The sequence below is a fragment of the Varroa destructor genome, unplaced genomic scaffold (assembly GCF_002443255.2).
Source record: "Varroa destructor unplaced genomic scaffold, Vdes_3.0 BEIS01000004.1, whole genome shotgun sequence".
NCBI classification, from domain to species: domain Eukaryota; kingdom Metazoa; phylum Arthropoda; class Arachnida; order Mesostigmata; family Varroidae; genus Varroa; species Varroa destructor.
The window spans coordinates 17,549,522-17,569,497 of NW_019211457.1; the positions used below are offsets into that span (position 1 = coordinate 17,549,522).

Genomic DNA, 19,976 nt, shown 5'->3' on the forward strand with positions numbered 1-19,976 from the left:
ACTCAAAAATTAAAAAAAGAATCATAGGGCTCATCATCGATTGCTTTATCTTTCGAAAAATAATTACGATCATTATTCATCATCCGTACTAGTAACCTAAAGATATTATGATAATTATTAAAATTAAACAAGCGTATCGATTAGCTAACTTGGTCTATAAGTTTTTCGAGGAATTTCGAAAAATCAGAGCCAGTAGTATAACTCTCCTAACTTCGAATACTGTTGCACCTGTTTCTTTGATTTCAGGCTTGATCAACAGTAGACAGCTCCGGGGCTGCAAACAAGAATGGAGTAACCGTTGACGACGCAGTGGCCGAGCTTCCGTTCTGGCCCCGAACAATCGGCCTGGCTCAATGAGGTAACCTAAGACCACTCTTATTGTTTGTATAGCTAAAGGGTCTCCTTGATCATATAAGAAAGCACGGATTTGGAACTAATCGTAAAGCTAACTAAGATAGAGGCAATGAGGTCTAGAATTAAAGACAGGACATAGGCCGATTTTTGCCTATGCCAAGTACTTTCCATACATGGAGCTGCTTTTCTCCGTGGACGGCAAGATCTTACCATGATAAACTTCTGTGAAGAACAATTAAATCTCATCAAAGCTTCCTTTCTCAACAAAGCATTGAGTCTGTAGATGGCTATTGGAAATCGTTTCGCGTATTTCACTTCTGCTATCCGAGGACCTCTATGTTTCGAGTTTTACGTGTGGCATCGCCGTTAGATGTTCCTTGAAACGGCTGGCCCCTGTACGAAACGAAGTGTTTATGCCCAGATTCAGCGTGTCCCTAAGGTTAATATGCAAATACGTTACCCGCTATACTACTACGAAGATCATCGGAGGACCTACATCGTCGCCTTGAACGCCCAGCGGTGGAAACTTTTAAGACAAGCCTTAGGAACTAAGAGCAAAAATTTGCGGAAGTTGATTTGTTCTGGGTATGATCTACGGAACTAAAAGTGGAAAGAGACAAATCGGCTAGATCAATATGTTTATAACCTGCTTTTCCCAGCACCTGATACGCCTGAAGGACATTTCGAAAATCCCCCAAATAGTTTTATAAACATGACAAGACTCGTACAACTCATATGACACAAGCTGTTTCAAATCATTTTATACACCCTCTCTGATATTGGTATATTTTGTTGTTGACGTGAACCTTTACAATCTTCTTTATAAAGTTTTGCTCTATTACCAGCAAAGGGGAATAAATAAAATTTAGCTGGCATTTTTCTTCGAGACGGCTTCATTGAACTTCATTGTCTCGTGGGTTGCGACACGTCCGTCCCACAAGTGTAAATATATCCCATTTTCACCCACTTTAAACCATTATAAACACCAATATGCTTTTATTATTATTATTATTATTAGATATACTTAGCTGGCAAATATTTAAAGAAATGATAATAACGATACCAACAGACATTTTTGTTAAAATTTCCCATGCATTATGAAGTCAGTTGTATTTTGCAGTAAGCATCTACTTCAAGCAGTTGTTACTACTACTACCAGCTGTAGGTGCATCAAAAAAAAAGGCGAGTGTTACATTTCAGGTTTGTATCCTTCAAAGCCTAGTCTGAAATCTTTGATAAAGCCTCATTTGAGCCTCAGATTTGCTCCGGTTTGATTGATCGCCCTGAAAATTAGTGGCAAATCCGACCAAAATAGAAATATATATCGCGTTGAATGGAGCAGGTGTTGCTAAAATGAATGAAGGATTACATCTGTTCGTCCTCCTCTTTCTTCTCCGCTGTTTTGGCTGATCGGAATGAAAACTTTCAATGGCAGCGTATCCCCAAATTCTAGAAGACCAAACCTGTAAAAATCCTAACATCGTTTAGAAGACAAATGGGTTAGCCCATGATAGGATTGAAGGTAATAAGGGCTATGCTAACGCCGTGGCCGATTCAGAGGCTTCGTAACAATAGTAGCGGCAGACGACAGCAAAAGATTAATGGTCTGTAGCACCAATGGTGTCAGATCGCCCTACTCTAGTGGCAGGATACCACCTGGAGTTCTCACACCGCGTAAGGCTCAGATGTACACACGGCCTACAGCTGGAACACATGGGAAAAGCCCCTGGGTGCGAAAACCGAATGCATCACTGCAGGACACGTGCGAGGAACGAGCAGGCACTGGTATTGCACTTGTATAAAAACAGACCCTTTACCATAATACGCACTGCATGTGTGGAAACGAGATAGCTTACTGCTGGCGTTTATACCGAAATAAAGGTAGAACTCCCAAAGGATCGTGTGAACGAGAACTAATCAATTAGCTAGACGAGAAATGATGAGCAGATTATAGAATGCGCAAAAATTATTTTTATATTATATATAAAATTATATATTATAAAAAAGGTATTACTCTAACTGTATGAAAGCAAATTGTAATTATTTCACATAGACGTTTCCCTTTTCAGCTGAGTAATTACACGTGACTCATATATATATATATTATATTTAAAACGTTATATTTAAAATTCAAAGCCTTTGAAGCTAAATAAGGATGTTTTTTGCTAACGTAATTTGGCAACTTTTAGCATTTTTAATAATAGAAACTTTTTGAACATTTGTTTACTACATCTTCGTAAATTAATTTGTTCAGGTATCGTAAACACCCAACTCTTTGCTGCCAGTCGTAGAGCGTATATTCTAATTTGATTAGCTAAGAGCTTCATTTAACTATGTCGTTTTAGGTCCGATATCGCCGCTGGCCGTTCCATCAGACGGCAGTACGAAATTGAGCCTGTCTATGCCAGGGTTCGAACCTGTACCACAACGTTTCTAGATTAGTAGGCAAATACGTTACCCACTAAGTTACCACAAGGACTTTAGTCTGCATTGACCAATATAAAAAATCAGTGCGTCGATTAATAGTTCTATATTAAATGTCCTGAACACGTCCTGAATCTGTATGTCCTGTCACGTTAATAGATGAGCATATCAGGCATAAGTTTATTTCTTCCTCTTCTTTTTCTATCAAGCCTTTATTTATTCATTTCTATATTTAATAAAGCATAGCTTCGAATAAGCTACAGCGTATGCTATACGTTTACGGGCAACATCCTTATATATATATTTTTTTTTATTATAACTAGGGAGATTCCATAGAAGATGGTACTCTAACATCTTGTAGAGTGGATTTCATGTCATGCGATAAGGGGCGTTGCATTACGTAAAGAGTGAAATAGATGATAGAGTTAATCAAGTTCAATGCCTTCAAAAAGGTTTTATATTTAACGTTCGACCGCCAATGGTCTAAGAAAGTATTTTTCTCATTGAGACAAGCTGTCAGTTTGCCTATGAAACGGTCATAAAACATTATTATCTACCTAATATTTACATTACAAACGTAACGTTCATGTTAACCTTCAAAATGGCGCTTTGGTATAACGCAATCACGGTGTAGCTGGGAGGAAAGACAAAATGTATTATAGTGAAAAAAACAAATTATTCAAAGGTAGTATGGCGAATAAAAACATCTGGCACGTCATCAGCGGGGCATCCTGCTGTCAGCCCCCGTAGCATGCTAACAGTTACAACAACAAAGTTCTTGAGGAGTTTGAAGGAAGTCTAGGTCCGCCCGTAAGGGAGGACAATATCTTCGTAAATGGCTTTTCTCTGCAATTTTAAGTCAACTTTCCAACCACAATCGAGATCAACATTTTGTGCGGAAAGAATTAAAAAGGTCGTGACCTGCGGAAAACAAACATTGACAGCATTCTCTCGTGATTAATGTAGATTACTGATTAGCTCTAGTAACAATGACATTCCTATAATGTATGAAGTGGGCCTAGGCAAAACATGACAATTTCCACGTTTGACGTCACTGATTTTTCGAGGAAAATAGGATTTGCGTAAGAATATTGAGTAGATGGACCAATTTCAGGCTTATGGCGTTCGAAGCACAAGATAATGATCAAGAACGAACGGAACAAGCCGATTACGATCGATTAACTGAAGCAATCTTAACTAAGGTGGCACAGTCTCAGGGATCGACCAGCATAAGTGCAGTAAAGTAACCGAATAGAAAGAACAATAAATACAGTCAGTTAAATTAGATAGACCGCTGGGAAAGCTATGGTGGGAACACTCTGAACGGAAAACAACAACAACAATGTGAAACACGCTAATTCAACTACATCTGTGGTCACTGTGGATCACATTTAGTATGGGCTAACTAGTCCCTTAACGACATTGTAGTAACCCGATAATAAACCAATATCGAGGGTCTAGGGTGCTGTTTTTTCCGGGAGTGATAAAATACATGTTCGCCGTTCACAGGTTTCATTTGATTTGAACCTGAAAACAACTCACAAAGAATGATCCTCTAAACTCTACTAGAGGACACCAATAAGTTTTAAGGCTTTAACGAACGAAGGTATAAGGCTACGGGATTTATCAGATGTGTACTATTATATTTTCCCGCAGTATACATACCTACTTGTATTTAAGATATGCGTCTATAATCGCTAATCAGGCGAACATTCTAATTCCGCAGAGTTCTATCAACGTTGATTGCTTTACTGTTGAGTGGATACATACGGCCATCCTGCTCGAGTGAATTAATCAATAATGAAATCCCTATCGCGACACCTATTATACCTGAGTGAACTTTATATAATGTTGTACTATATATGAAAAGTCACTAGATACATCTCTACATTTTTTTTTTTAAATATTTACATCAATACATATCGAGTAAATACGTACTGCGGAAAAAAATCCTTATTGTACTTTGGGTGGGTATTGAAAAGGCTGTAGAAGCCATATCGCATATTGCAGTTTCCTTCTTCGGGCAGGAAATTTCTCTGACAAATTCTTGCCTTCATAGGTGTGAAGCGACAAGGTCACCAAAGGTCGCATTCTTTTACATGTTGACCGTCGTCGTTCACACACTAAGCCATCTCTGTCCACACAAGAAGCGTACGTCTAACCTGTACACAGATCGATGGCCCTCCTCCTCATCCTTGCACACGAGAGAAAGGGTTATTATATTACCCTCTTCCTTAGACGGACCACGTGCTCGTGATCCGCGCGGATTGGTGGATCTGGTGAGGGATCGAAGGTTAGTGCCGAAGTGCTCCTTTTCAGTCGTTCTCCAACGCCGGCAGCGAAGAGCCACGCAGCTCCATCGTCCAAAGGATGAGTCAAAGTGGCCCGTCTTCGCTCAGCAGCTCTGGTAGCTTCACGGCGGAAAGCGAAAGCTTCTCCGTGTCGACGACAAGAAACGCTCATCTGGGAAGACAAACATAAACATCTGTTATTGTGCTCTTCTGTGAAGTGTGCCTTCATGTTGGATAGCAGGGAAAACCAGTTTCTCTTACTCGATATCGTCACACAGAAGATTTAGATGTGTAGTTTAACATGCGGTACCAAATGTGGTGAGCACCGATAAATTGATGTCAGCATGAGGGGAGGGACCCCCGAATGAGGAAAGCTGGTAGAAGTCTGTGAGAGTCGGTTTGTTGGTGGAATCCGTGAACCAGCGGTTGGGTTTGTTTTGGTAAGGTTACGGGTGTCGGTCAGTTTTCTGGAGGAAAAGTCTACCACTGGAGAAGAAGCCTGCTTAAGCGCCGCGCGTATCGCTAGCGACAGACGAGCATCGAAAGCTCGTGCCATGTATCGGTCATTCTGACTGTCCAGTGTTAAAGCTGACAGTTGTTGGCCCGCCACAGCTACACTGGTTGAGAGTCCGTAATGAGACGGACAGTTAAACGATTTTGAAATAGCCCCAACGTGAGAAGAAGAAGCAGCGAACCGATCCTTTCAGAAAAACCTCTGGGCAACAGAATTTGAATTTGTTTGCTGGTTGTTTCTTCAGATTACTTTGTTTATCGGTCGGTTGATGTAGATGGGCCTTCCATGTCTATCTGCATGTGTCTGACCCACAACGCCATTCGCGAGAAATGGCCCCCTTTTTAATTTGAACTTGGCAGCGCCAACGATGTCCCCCCGACTTACGGAAAGATACCGCTGGACGTAGGCTACCCGGACAGTAACGGTAATGGTCCTAGCAGCGGGAGGACAACTAGAATCTATTCGAAGCCATCACAGTCTGGCGAGTCATCTCCGTCGTATTAAACGCTGAATGTGACGTACGTTATCGCTGATTTGTAGTACTGTTCCGACCATTGCAAAGGCTGAGAAAAATAGGATGAAGTATAAAAAGCGGTAACAATAAAGAGATGGCAATTTACTGACAGGAGATCAAAAATGCGTGTCAAAACACCAACAACTGCACGGAACAGCCAATAAATGACTGGTGTGACCGGTTAGATATAAGTGGCTAAACCCATTGTGCCTTGTCACAAGTAACTTGCAGCAAGGTCGAGCTGGGTCGAAGGCACGCGAAATACAAATCTGTGCTATTTATACGTGACCATTATATCATCTCTACGTTTTCTGTAATATAAATAAAAAGTCATAAAGCGATTAAGATAAACGAGTACCACAAACCGGAAGCAAAAACAACATTTTTTCGGGATCAAGATTCATACGACAATGTGTGTTGCGACGTCGATACGAAATCGGGAGAACGTAATATGTCCGTTATCAGCAATCGTCAGCGAAACGCAATAATTGTTACTATTCATAGGGAAATTTTATCTGAAGCGTATATAAATGTGCTAAGTCGCTATATATTAAAAATCGTATAAAGGATGTATACACTTGCTCCATGGATCAAAGAGACGCAGTCATAATGTAGTGGGCAGAAAGAGTGACTAGAAAATCGAATTAGGCAAAAAAAACGTCGTCTTCCTGTTTTCGTCTGACCTGATTCGGTACCTGTCAACTGTCAAGCCCGAGCGTTGTTTCTTCTTTAACCAGAATTAAGTGAAATTAAGATGGAACCGTTTTGTCATGATGAATCCCCTATATAACAAATATCAAAAAATCACTGAAGTCGAAGTGACAATTTGCTGTCTGGCAAAAAGTACGCAACATGTGACACGCAAACAAGGATCGTTTCCTAGTGCTGGCAGCTACCGCCGTGACATCATTCGACGAACCAAACGGATGCCCGTATGTGTTTCGTATGCGTGTGATCGTTGCATAGGCAAATCATGTAGTAACTCATAGGGAAGAACGGGAAACAGGGTTTATAGCTGTTCTATTAAGTCATCATCGATTGTTCATATGAAAGATTGATGCCCATAACACCCGTTGACAACGCTGAAATGATGAAACTTTCAAAAACCGTCCCAGCGCAGCACACGTTGCAGAGACAGGTAACTATTATTAGGACACGCATTACCCTCGGATGAGTCGCTTGTCCCATGCACCTAGTGCCTGTACATTTCTCAAAATCTCATAAATCGAATAACACCTGCGACCAGATGGACCATAAAAGCTAACACTAAACATAGTAGAATCTGATTGCTGAGAACACAGACCGCTCCGTCAATACCGGAACGGTACAGCTCAAATTGATTTGTAAGTCGCGGATTCGATGTACTGTATACTTGACAAAGTTAAGCTGCAAAATGCCAAAATTTGTCATAACCGTCTGTGTATTTGTCCGGAAGGCGAAATTCGTCTGCCTATCGTTCAAAAAATGCGATGCTTTTCTTCCTTGTGATTATATTTTTCTATTATTCTAATACTCAATGCACCCTAACACGTATCATAGTTAGGACACTATTTTTAAGACTTGTGAAGGCCTCTTAATAAGACCGTGCTGCTGATGTATTCCTGTTACTGCTAGAGCGGGTGTGTGCACGATCGATTCATCCAACCCAGTATTCAGCAGCCGCATGCATCGACGTGCAGCACCATGCCACGTGATCAAATATGCTTGGCCATATGAGAGAACCTCCTATTAATACAGTTAACTAAATAGTTCTAAACCACAATTTCCAAGATTATTTGCTGCTCGAAAATGAAATAGAAAACGTAATGAAAGACAGCATGGCCACTTCGAATCTAGTATTAGATTTGTATGCTTTCTAAAACTAGGTGCAGCCTACCGTGACAACACATAGACTGCGCTGGAACTGAACCTACAAACCTGTTTGTCGGTCCCGTTCGCAGTAGATGTAGCAGCAAGGAAACTAGGTACTAACCGTTGACGCTACACGATTTATCTTATTTTTATAAATTACGCGAGGTTTTACAGTTTTTAAAGACAATACAATTATTACATTCTAAACGATTGGTGATTGCAGATCTTTTCGAGCATTTTCTCTATATATGGAATTTTCATACGCTAGCAGTACTTTTGGCTGCTCGGACGCGTATTCCTATTAATGTTCAATACGTATGGATGCTCATCTAGTGCCGAGCAAGATTATTACAATAGACCCGAAGTAGCAGCACTTAATGCCTCGACTCCTGAATGTTCTTATGTGAAAGTTCATTTACCTCATTGGCATCGTCTGCTTGTAGCGGCTAGTGATCTTAAAGGGTCCAACATCAGTCAGAGCAGTAACAGCGATGTAAATTATAGACGTTAAATGCGGAGCGGCCTGCTACTTCAGCCAACGTTATAGCAACACGGTGATAGCTTCAAATATTCTTATTTTGCAAAGTGCTTCCCACAATAACTTTGTCAGCCGCGGCTTGTTCGCTGCCCCAGGGGAAAAATCCGACGAAGGCGAGACTCACAATAAGTGTAACAATATTTTCTTCCAGAAACCGTCTCGCCAGTTGCTGCTGATGCGACTGTGTGAGAACAGATGTCGAGAACAAATTCAAGGTACACGAATTGATCATTTATGTTGAACGTTTGTGCCCCTTTAATCAGAGAATAATAACGTTCCGAGAATAGAAACGTTTTTCTTCTCTGGTAAACTTTTGAACAGGATTACCTCGAAAAATAGTAGCAGCAAAAATCTATTGAAAGCACCGCAAAACGTCACGTATTTATCAATATCTGTCTTACAGGGAAATTAATAACAAGATGAATATCGGATGGGCATCTGTGCTAATTTAAAACTTCGTCTTGTTAGTAACCGCATCCGATCAAAATTTGCCAAAAAAATTGGGCTGAGCACATCTAAATTTGAGTTCGAGCTTAGATGCTGCATAAGTGTTTTTATGTATCTCTTCACGTGATTTCGATGAGCTTGTTTATAGAAAAACCCAGGTCTTCGTAAAGCTGTTAAGTTAGTCGAATTTCATTGTTTCGCTGCACCTGACGCCCATATCGCTCGTGAGTCTGTTGTCCTTCAACGATTGGGATACCGCTTGTTCATTACGTCGATTACTATCGTCATGCGTACATAGTTACCTGTATGGGTTTGTAGTGTTGACGACACCACAAGGTCTCCCTCGAAATCCGGCCATTACGTGCTTCAGTTATCAAGCGGCCTAGTTCTCAAGTAAGGCCATGCCTTCCAGGCATGCTTTGAGAGAAAGTTTGACGCAATAAAAATTATAACATTAACGAGCATAACCGAGATTAATGTCTCAGATGCAGAACAATTTTCCTCTTGTCACCGAAGAATACTCCGCTAACAAGACTAGTAATAATGTGGGCCGCTTTGGCTAGAGCTACGACCCCTAGCAACAGCAGAACTTGTAGTCAACAAAGTACATATATACAAATATGTATATACATTTGTTCCTCCCGTTTAGCAACGTCTGCTCTTCTGTTGTTTTTTCCTTTTTTGTCGCATAGGCAAAGCCATACCTAGCCCATCTACTGTATGTGAATCTTGGGTCTTGCTACGTCCTGTCAAATAGTTGCTTACGTAGACGCCCGTAACGTAAGTGAAGCGATCACGCATTCAGCTATTCGCACCGGTCTATAGCCAGCTATAGATGAACCTATTTGTATATGCTCATTGGATCTGCTATCAAACCTTGACAGAAAGCACTAAATGATGCCACCGAAAGTGGTAAAACACTATCGATGCTATATTTAGTTCTGTATAATGACTGTACAATGCAACAGACCCTCAGGGGGTACTCGCTGGATCGTTTATACAGTGGTGATATTTAGGCGAGCAGTGATCCTTCGGTACTTTCCATCGAAGTTCCACCAATAACATCTAGCGAGTTCGATTTGTTCGAGCTAACATGGACCCCAGGTAAGGGACGTCGTCGATTCTGTGTTTTAGATAGTTATTCAGTATTCAGATATTGTATCGAAAAAATGAGGGATATCAGGGATGAAAGTGTAGACATAATTGTCTTTTTACAAAAATAAGAATAAGAAAAAAAAAAGCAGAACATGTTCGTTCTACTGGCGAGTACAACATTGTCAAATCGCTCAATCCGACCTCAACAAAACCGTACGTCGACAGTCTTTCCGTCCACATATATGGCTCTAACAATATCGTTTCTAAACAAATCAGCAGTCCTTAATGATTATAGGTAAGTTAGCAAAAAACCTCACATACCTATTTTGTCTCCTATTTTGTATGTATCAGATCACATAATACCCATTTCAATTTCTGTAGCTGTAAAATTTATCCTTCGTTGTGGAAGTATGACAACAAGCTTTTCGAATAACCTATGTGCATGAAATTATTAGACCTTAATTGAATAATTAAGTTGAAACTGCTACAAATAAGGATGCGGATATGAGGCGATACATGCTCTGCCATTCTGCGGCATTGCTACTGCATTGTATGGCCAATTACTACGAGTATCAAGCGATTGGCTTCATTGAGATGCATGGGTGTCACATTGCGAGTTCTCACAATCATAGGTGGTAACTTCGTAATTATTTTAACTTCCAATTAACTTAACTTGGAGCATCAACTCTAATGTAATATAGGCACTGCACACGCACTCCAATCACATTCACTGGCCGCTCGATAATGACTGGTTCGAAATCCAACTTTTACTGCCTGACTTTAAATGTGGGCTTTGAGAGTTTGTTTCTGTCTAAGAGAAGGGCTTGAGCAGAGAAGCTTTCTTGAAAAAATCTCTCATTGAAGGATAATTACCAGCGAACTATTTAACTCACGGTTAGCAGAAATACTTAAATTCATTCAAGTCAGTGAGTCATCAGTGAAAACATACGAATCTTTCTTGCAGCTTCCTCGCGAAACCCCTTTTCTCATTCCAGACCTATTCTCTAGCTCTGTTATCCCAGAACCCTGTTGGAATATAATCGATCGTCTGCCCGTCGCAATGGAATATACAGAAGAGTGTCTGTCTGTAAATTACGGAAGCGTTGAAAACCATGCACGCATTTTACAGACGTATACGACTCGTACTCAATACAAAACGATTATTTATTTATTAGGATATTACTTATCCAAGTAAACGAGAAAACTGAAGTACCTTGAGTAATTTGACTCGTAAAGCATTTTCGTTTAAAACGCCTTCACTTAATGGTTTGGTAAGTAGTAACCTGCCTTAACTTACCTCAGACAGTTTCAGATAATAACTGCAGAGATAAGTGAGCGTTGTTTTAGGTTAAATAATTTTTCGAATTGCGCAAAAGAGAACCAACGTTGCGTTTCACTTAATGTGAATTGTTTGTTCATTAAAAAAACAACATGTATAGTGCTTCCTGCTATTCGTATTGAAGTAAATGATCGGTACGCTTGATACCCTTTAGCTTTTTAGTTACCGAATGAGCCCTTGTAACTCGTTTAGTGCTCCGAGAGACTAGGTTGCTCCTGTCAGTCAATTTTTTCATTAAAAGAAGACCATTTTAGAGATGTTTCATATTCCTCTTGACTCGTTAGGGCTGATGATTTTATAGAAAGAGTTCTTCTTAGGGCGTCTGTCAACTTAATAATAGCGGCGCAGGTGCGTTCAAAAACGCATGTACAAAAAAAAAAGCTTAATTTGTCGTGCTTTTGTCCCGGTGGTTAATGGCCGTTTCGATGGGAGAGGAGACTTCACTAGCTCGTTCGATTTCTGCCATCTTCGCTATATCTAATAATAGACGCATGTTGAATGAATGGATCCGTCTTCTTATACCAAAATTGTAGCGCATCGCAACTACAAAAATTGAAGACCATGTTGCTTTTTAAAAAAAAAAACCTTGGAAAGGCCATTTTGCCTAAAAAAAAAACTGAAGCAATTATCATAAAATTACACATTCTGAACCATGCGAACAGGCCAATGAAATGTGCGTGTCCTCCAGTGCCTTTTAAGTAGAGCCGACCTTGAAGAATTACATACATTATCATGAAGGTTAACACCCATGGCAACATGAGTTAATTAATTTAGTTGTCTACCTACTATATATTAATAGAGCTCAGCGGGCGTGTCTCGGAACGCAGGTAGCTCCAAGGTGTTTATTGCTTGGCGGAGCGGCAGCCCTACACTGATATATAAAACAAAATGTGCCCTCGGTAGGCAAGCTCAGCTTTAGTGATCGTTATTGGACTGTAAACCATACGAACAACAACGACAAAGTTGTCCAACAGGAGCAGGACACGCAGGTACTTCCTCTGATCGAGGCAGAGTGAGGATCAAAAGCCTGCAATGGCAAGAAAGCACAGGCCAAGTCGATACGTGAGTATTACCAATAAGGACTGTTTTCCTATGGCTGTCAGCAGGCTAGACTGGCCTGTTAAAAGACGGGACAATTCAAAGTGATCGAACACTTTCGATTTTTGCTGTCACAACAAAAAACAAGCCAATGTTTTCAGAATTGCTCTTGTATTGTGTTCGCATATCGTTCCACGCACTTCAGACTTGAAGAATCAACAGATGACGCCCAACATTTCTAAACTGATTGCCTATGTATAATATAAATCAGTAGCCGCCGAACCACCAGACCCACTTAGTTTCCCGTTTCTGATCAGTAGATTTAAGATCGTAGATGCTTCTTGGTCTACTCCGAAAAGCGATGCTTCAATTGTTGCTGATCGACGATTCTCGGCAAGCAGGCTATGGCGCCTTAAGTGAACAATTTCTTCTGTCATCTTCGCTTTAGGGATATAATCTTAATGATATGTGATGGGTGCATAGTCATACGGTGATGAGTGATCATTGCTGCTGGTCTTTTTTCTACCCTCAACTTGTTGGTTTGCAACTTAGCTGCAACTTCATGCTTAGTCGTATGCTATCCTATCTCGAAATGCTTTGCCAATAGGTGCAGATCTATGTTGTAAACAGTGAAGGGAGTGCTCAAGGTGAAGTGAGCATTGCGAAGATAAATCGCGTCCGCCTGCAAAACGGACGTGGTAAGTAGTAGCGTGATCGAATTGGAATTGACCCTAGTAGCGGCCCGTTAAATTAGTCTAGTTCTGTCATACGTGTTCATCTATCTATATCCAACAAAGCTCTCAGCTCAGTCGGATGATATTCCGGAATCCCGACCTCCACAGTCCGTAAAAAGAAGACCGAGCTACTGCTGTCCTATCTGTTCAAACAGCTCCATTTTTCCTGTAGCATTCATTGTCTAGGCGCATCTCATTTTCATGTCCTATCCCTTCCCTTCAATTCACCATACTAGCTATTCACCAGTAGCAGCAACGTGACAAAGAGTGAAGATGTCTATTTGGGATACGATCTTCAATCATCCATAAAATTCAAAATCAGCATCGTGAAACTATTTGATCAGATATCCTCGTTTCTGTACTGAGCCCCTTTCTACAAAAACCGCTTACTTTTGTGCTTGTATTTAAATATTATATGAATCGGGATATTGTAGATATACGTGCTGATTCATGAAAAGGTATAATAACAATGAAGTCGTGGCATCACTGCTAAGCTTTGGTATTCGGCTGTTTTCTGAATTGAAGGACTCTTCGATGGATGGTAAGAAGAAAGCATTGAAGAAGATAAAGAGAACGATGACTCGTACAGCGACGCATTGAGCTAAAATCGGAACTCTTAACGAGGACGTTCTATGATTATACGATGAAATCGCCCTGCAATTCAAATATGGCCATCCGGACAATGAGACGAACAAGAGGCGTCAGTCGAGATTCGAAAACGCTACTGGCTATTAAACATGCATTTTCTGATCTAATGATTATCTCTGGTGGGTAGGCATGGGTCAAAGAAAAGCATAGATAGATAGATATTGCTAGTATTTAAAACGCGTGTGTCAAGCCACTTCCCCTACTAATACATACATGTAAAAAGAAAAAAAAAATCGATAAACGTGGGTCTCTAATATTTGTAGCGGTTATACCTTGTTCAACTTGATAATGAATAGATCTCATTGTGTATGTTTAACATTACTACTCAATTACGCCGTATGACGAATATCCATCTAAAAGCGTTACATAAGTATACCAGAACACATGGCTCCGAACGACAGAAGACAGCGTTCCTGTGCGACAGCTTTGAAGAATAGAAGCCGGTCGATTCAGATCATATAGGCCGATTCGCCTTGAGAATTACGTCTAAGGGTACTTCGAAGACGGCCAACTGCTCAAAAATAGCTTACGTATTATTAAACCGACGCTGAAAGACGGCCTGACTGACTGATGGCTGTAATTAGTAAAAGCGATCGCGTATTATCAGCGTCGTAATCAAGTATGCCACCTTCTGGGCAAAGTTTAATAAACGTAGCTAAGTTGAACATCATGTATCAGCTATGAATCGGTGATGGATGTACGTTTTACGTAACGATTGTTGAATTTTAAATAGAAGCAATCCCTGGGCTACAACTTTCAAGCGAATGACTTAGTCGGTGCATTATAGATCAATCTATCCGGTTCGTTGAGACAGCCTTTCGATCCCGCGCGGATTCGCAAGTGCCCACAATATTTCCAGCTGACGTTAAATATGGCATCCCGTCTTCGCGAATTTTACGGTAATTGACCTCTATCTAACCTATCATAGATAATATCGAGTGCGATAACGACAAGTGATGAAATAATCAGCTGAGTCTCCAATGGGCTGCAGTGAAGTCAGATGTGTTTTTTTTAACTATCAAGTTGTTAGTGACTAGTAATAGCTTTTGGAGACGTACTAGCTTCGAGACATTATATCTATGGTAGTAAGGTGTTCTGCTAACTGCTAGTCCAGAACATGAAAAGCAGTCAATTTTAAAAAGAGACTGCGTTAGGTAGCGCATAGAAAATCCCGCAGGTAACTCATTCGTACTTAAAAGGATCTAACTACTATTTCGATATGTGTATCGACGGACGCTTAATTATTGTAACGTCTTTATGAGAACGAGGGTCAGCAATGGCAGAAGAACAAAGCACGCCCCCAATTTATAAGCATATGGGTATCTGCAAAAGAACAACGAGCAATGGACTAATGAGTAATGTCCTCAACTAACCTCTAAAATGCTCCTGTCTCCGTTAAGAATTATGCAGTTTGTTGTTTGGTCGTTATTTTACTGCAGACGCTTAGTCGGCGCTAATAACAAGAAGGCGCGAGGTCGTTTTCTTCATTGAATATAGAGGTCCCTCATCTTTTCCGGCTTAATAGCTGCCGCTATAAGTGAAAACGCAGACCTCCGCAAGAGGCTTCGCAGCATATAAACGCGGTCAGACTCGTTAGGCAATATTAGAGGAATATCTAACGACGATAACAAAGAGACTCTATCGACTAGCGTTATCACAATCCTGATAAGCAATAATATGGCGAACGCGTATATGTGTCTAAGAAATCATATATTCTGACGGTGGAATTAATCTGAGAATGACTGAATACTTTGATCTGATGAATGATTGAGTTGTTTAATACAATATCGGTAGTAAACAGGTAGCAGAAGTTATGAAAACGATTCAAAACGGTTGGAGTAACGCGTAGGCAACGTTTGCTCACAAAGCCGTTTCTATCTTATGGTGGTACCCACTTTTTAAGGTTAAGCAACATGTTCACTCGCTTTTCGGTCTCTTCTGGAATCACTGACAACTATCTACGGGGTGCAGTCGTCAAAGGAGCTATGGTTGAGTGTTGCACAGAAACGAGGCGAAACAAATGATCGCTAGATGTACACTGTACAAATTGAATATTTGAAAACCGTCACGCCTTCGAAAAAGGCAAGCGAATGTACACCTCGCTCTATTAGAATGAAAAATCAGCTCTTTATTTATGTGAATGAGCGCTTAGAATGATCTTTTCGCTTATGCTAACGCTATCCCTTCGACAAATATTTCAATCTGGTCCATCGTTACCGAAAGATCATCACAGGTTTATTAGGTCATAGAGTGCGAAAGACGAGACGATTACTACATAACTGAACAGCCACCGTGAGTTCGACATTTGGCGGGGTCACAATGGGCAATGCTGTACAATCAACATATTGCCGCTGATACATAAGCTAGAAGTTGAATCCGATTTCGAATAACAATAGGGTAGTAGGTACCCTGCTGTTATCATTGTCAGCGTTACCGCCGCAGCGGTAGGTCCTACCACCCAAAGAGGACAGAAAAGACGCTATCAACCAACGCTGATGACAACAGAGTCGACTGTGGTAATAACAACACCCAACAGAATGGAAGCATAGAAAAGGCACTAGTCATCATAGAATAGACAGAACCAGCTGTCAAGAAGCAACTATACGGCATTAAGAATAGCCGCGAAAACACGAAGATCCAGGGGCACCGGCAGTAATTTCAGAACTGACTACAGCTTACAACGGTGGCCGTTACGCCAGTCCCAAAAAATATGCAGAGTATCTGACCAGAGACTGGCTTGCTTACAGTGAACAGAAGGCGGAACAAAGACTAACGATACCGCAGCCGCAGTTAAGAATCGAAACGCAACAAAAATCGCCCGCTTGATTGTCCACTCGACGCTGCAACGGTGAAGGTTCTTCTTCAACGTCTTCCCGTATAATTTTTACCTTTTTTTTTTTTTCTTTATTCATCGCAGAGGACCCATCCGGCGTTCCAGGCCGCATTGCTGCTGCCATACGGCCAGTCACTATATGCTGTAGACTGATCGTTCGTAGTGGGGATCGTGGCTACACAGGCCACGTCGTACCGCTGCTGATAAACGAATTGGCACCGTTATGTGCTAGTCAGCCAGGCAGGCCCCATGAATGGCCGTATTGAATGGAAACGGGTAACGGAGAAGCAGCATTGGCAGAATGGAGTTAGATGTATCGATTTGGTGAGTCTGGGTTGGGCTGAAGGCTGGAAAGGAATAGGGGGTACAGGGGCATGATAGGGAGCAACTATGATTGGGAGCCGCCAGACGGACGTAGTAATTGTCCATGCACTTTTTTCTGGGTTAGTTTTATGAATGTTACACTTTGCCTTCAGCTTGATGATAATTGGCGGTCGTAACTGGATACAGTGTGTGTGGGTCTTACTTCAGCCGTGCGTGCAATGAGGTAAAATAGAATTTCCATTGAATATTACTAGCACGGAAGTCACTAGTCCTATTAAACGTGAGATAGGCGTTCACAGATCGTAGGGTCGGCAATAGAAAGAGTAGTATCAGCTGTTGTCAGACCTGCACGCCACATCAAATAACTACCAGAGCTGAGAACAAAACATAGTTTCTGTCCTCTAATGCTGGTTAAGTGTGATTAAGTCTATTTCGTTGATGGGAGTTATCTGCCCTGTCTGGCACGGTGTCCAGGTGCAGTCTCAGATTGCTCGAGTCATCTTTTTCTTTTTAGTTATTTTAGCAAAAAGCTCTCTCTGCAATTGCATGCAAAGGGATACTGTTCGGTATCGAGATATATTGCCTCCTTAGGTTTCTCCTGCATGTTGAATGAGCGAATCTAGGTCTATCATCGAGACTGCAATTGCCGTAGCCAGAGATGCCCTTTCGTTTTGCCCCTTTATTAAAGTTAAACACTGTAAAAGTACAAGGTGCTGAGCCATTTTGAAATATCCAGCGTTGATCAGGGTCGAATCACGCTACCCGACCGTCAAAATGCCTATCTGTGGTATCAATTCACAGATATAAAAAAGTTGATACGTCCCTTTACGTAATATTTGGTAAACGCCAATGTTAACATAGCATGTTACTATAATTGGTATACAAAAATAGTTTCTTTCGATTTTCTGCCGGTCCACAAATATAATAAATGCTGTAGACTTTTTCTTATTTTCAAATATAGCCTTCATTGTTTAAGATGATCTAAATGTAAATTAGTCAGCTAAATAGTTGAAACGCTGATTTTCGCATAATATTTAAACTAATAAACGCAGTAATTTCATGTGTACGTCAGTTAATTATAAAAAGATTAAGTAAGTATAGCAAAGAATGCGATGTCTATCAGCCAGTGGCAATGAAAAAAAAATTAATTTACGACAAAGTTGCCCATGTAGTCCAGTAATTTCAGGTGCCTCAAATTGTTCCTGATGATTCCGTCAATCGTCATAAAGTCATCGAAAAAATAGGCTCGCCCTAATCAATTTGCTGTTTCTACGATAAACGGCTATATAAGACATAGAAACATTCTCTATATCACAAACCCTGTTCAAGCTATATAATGACGGATTACTACTGACTAGGACTAATACGAATGATCTCGTTACAGCTTAACGGGTAACTTATTTGCCTACTAATTACAAGCAGTTACCTTTCGAATCCATGACGCGCACGTACGCTATGTGGTCGTCGGCGTAACTTGATTCAGGTCTGTACGGTAACAAGCGGGCAACTCCCTTGGGTCCTTCCCGCTGCGTAAATATTACATGATTATTTGAAAGAGCAACAAAAATAACGTTGTTGCCAACACGACTACGTTTTCAAGGACAGCTATAACGGGCACGGAGAAAGTAGACAGGGTCCTGGAGAACCCTATCTGATGAAATTGCTATTGCTGTTATAAGAGCTTTGTATGTGATAATTTGGGCTTCTTTAGGTAAAAACTATGTATAACGTGGCTTAGTGTTAATAAATGATTATACGATAGATCAATTTTTTTTTAGACCACGCCTCTGTTCGGCTCTTTTGACTAGTAAATGGACAACTCAACGAAGGTCGGACGTTGGAGGCCTGAGGAGCCTATTTTGTATTACCTACTGTAAAGTATTTTCAAATGTCCTATCCGTGGCAAAAACTGTTTCGGGTGTCGAACGTCGCAGGCTTCGGGCTCCATATAACTATAGCGCCTAGCTTCTAAGTTCTACGTACTATCTAGCGTGTGTTCGAGTCACCAATGGCCACTTGAACCTGTTTTTAAGCATAGGACCTGACAATGTTCACAGACGCAGCCCAGGAGAAAGTAGCTGATTAGGGCGAGCGTGGCAAAGCGAGGTGTCATTCTCTGCGAACTTAAACAACGTTTTCCGTAAACTGCAATCAAAACGAACGTTGTTTGAAAAAGGTGCGTTGAAATAGCAGCTTTGGTTACGCAGCATTAGATTGCTAACTTCATTGGTTCGAAAGACAGTTTTCCTTTATGTGAAAAGCGACGTGCAGAGATTCAGAGCCGCACGAGTAAACATTTTGAGGTCATCCATTGACCCACCGGAAGATTAGGTTGATATCAACTTCTACCAATTAATGGCCGAATCTCCATTTATTTTATAGCTTTTTTTTTTTTTTTTTTTTTCTTTTTTTATATAAGATTCGTACAAAAATAGTACAGGAAGCTTTATGTGTTCACTTTTTTCGCGGTCTATGTGCTAAGTGAATGGTAGCCGTTTGCCGCTCTGCATTTATCACTATTATCTTAAAGCAACGTTACTCATAATTACAGAAATAGCGTGCCTCTAAGGTATTGTTTTATGAACTATTATTGGAATAATAACTGTACATGCTACTAGGTCGGAGTAGTTCAGCCTGGCCGGGGGTGCAGCTTTAAATGCGTAATTGTGAGACCACCACACGCGAAATTTCAGCTATTGTTTCCCGTCTCAAATCCCATGACCCTAAAAGGTTTCCCTCAGAGCTAAATAAAAATAAGAGGGTAGGCCATTTAGACTAGTGCTGTGATTTGTGGCTGAAACGTTTGAAATGGATCTCTTACAGCTTTGCATGCTCAGATTATGATATTTTCCAATGTTTTCGAAAGGATAAAGACAACGTACAAAGCTGTAAATGGGCCCTTCAACTAAAAGAATAAACGCAGCTTTTAACAGTTCGATCAAAGATAGCCGACGAGCCAGATAGATTTATGAATGATGAAGGCACGCTGACATGGTGGCACAACGTGAAAAGCACAAAGCAACAGAGCCCTG

The 19,976-nt window shown here is 40.8% G+C and overlaps 1 protein-coding gene across 10 annotated transcripts in view; it reads left to right on the forward strand.

Moving 5' to 3' along the window:
* The first annotated feature begins 5,084 nt into the window (after positions 1-5,084).
* Positions 5,085-19,976, forward strand: part of LOC111249799 (carbohydrate sulfotransferase 1-like) — a 101,359-nt gene continuing 86,467 nt past the window's right edge. For 7 of the 10 annotated variants that reach the window (XM_022804124.2, XM_022804123.2, XM_086986795.1 and 4 more), the window contains exon 1: positions 5,086-7,235. In XM_022804124.2, coding sequence (XP_022659859.1) covers positions 7,155-7,235 — 81 coding nt within the window. In that variant the 5' untranslated portion in view covers positions 5,086-7,154. Of the gene's footprint in view, positions 7,236-19,976 lie in introns of all 10 variants that reach the window. The other 3 variants (XR_015326168.1, XR_015326169.1, XM_086986793.1) reach the window with 1 other exon arrangement.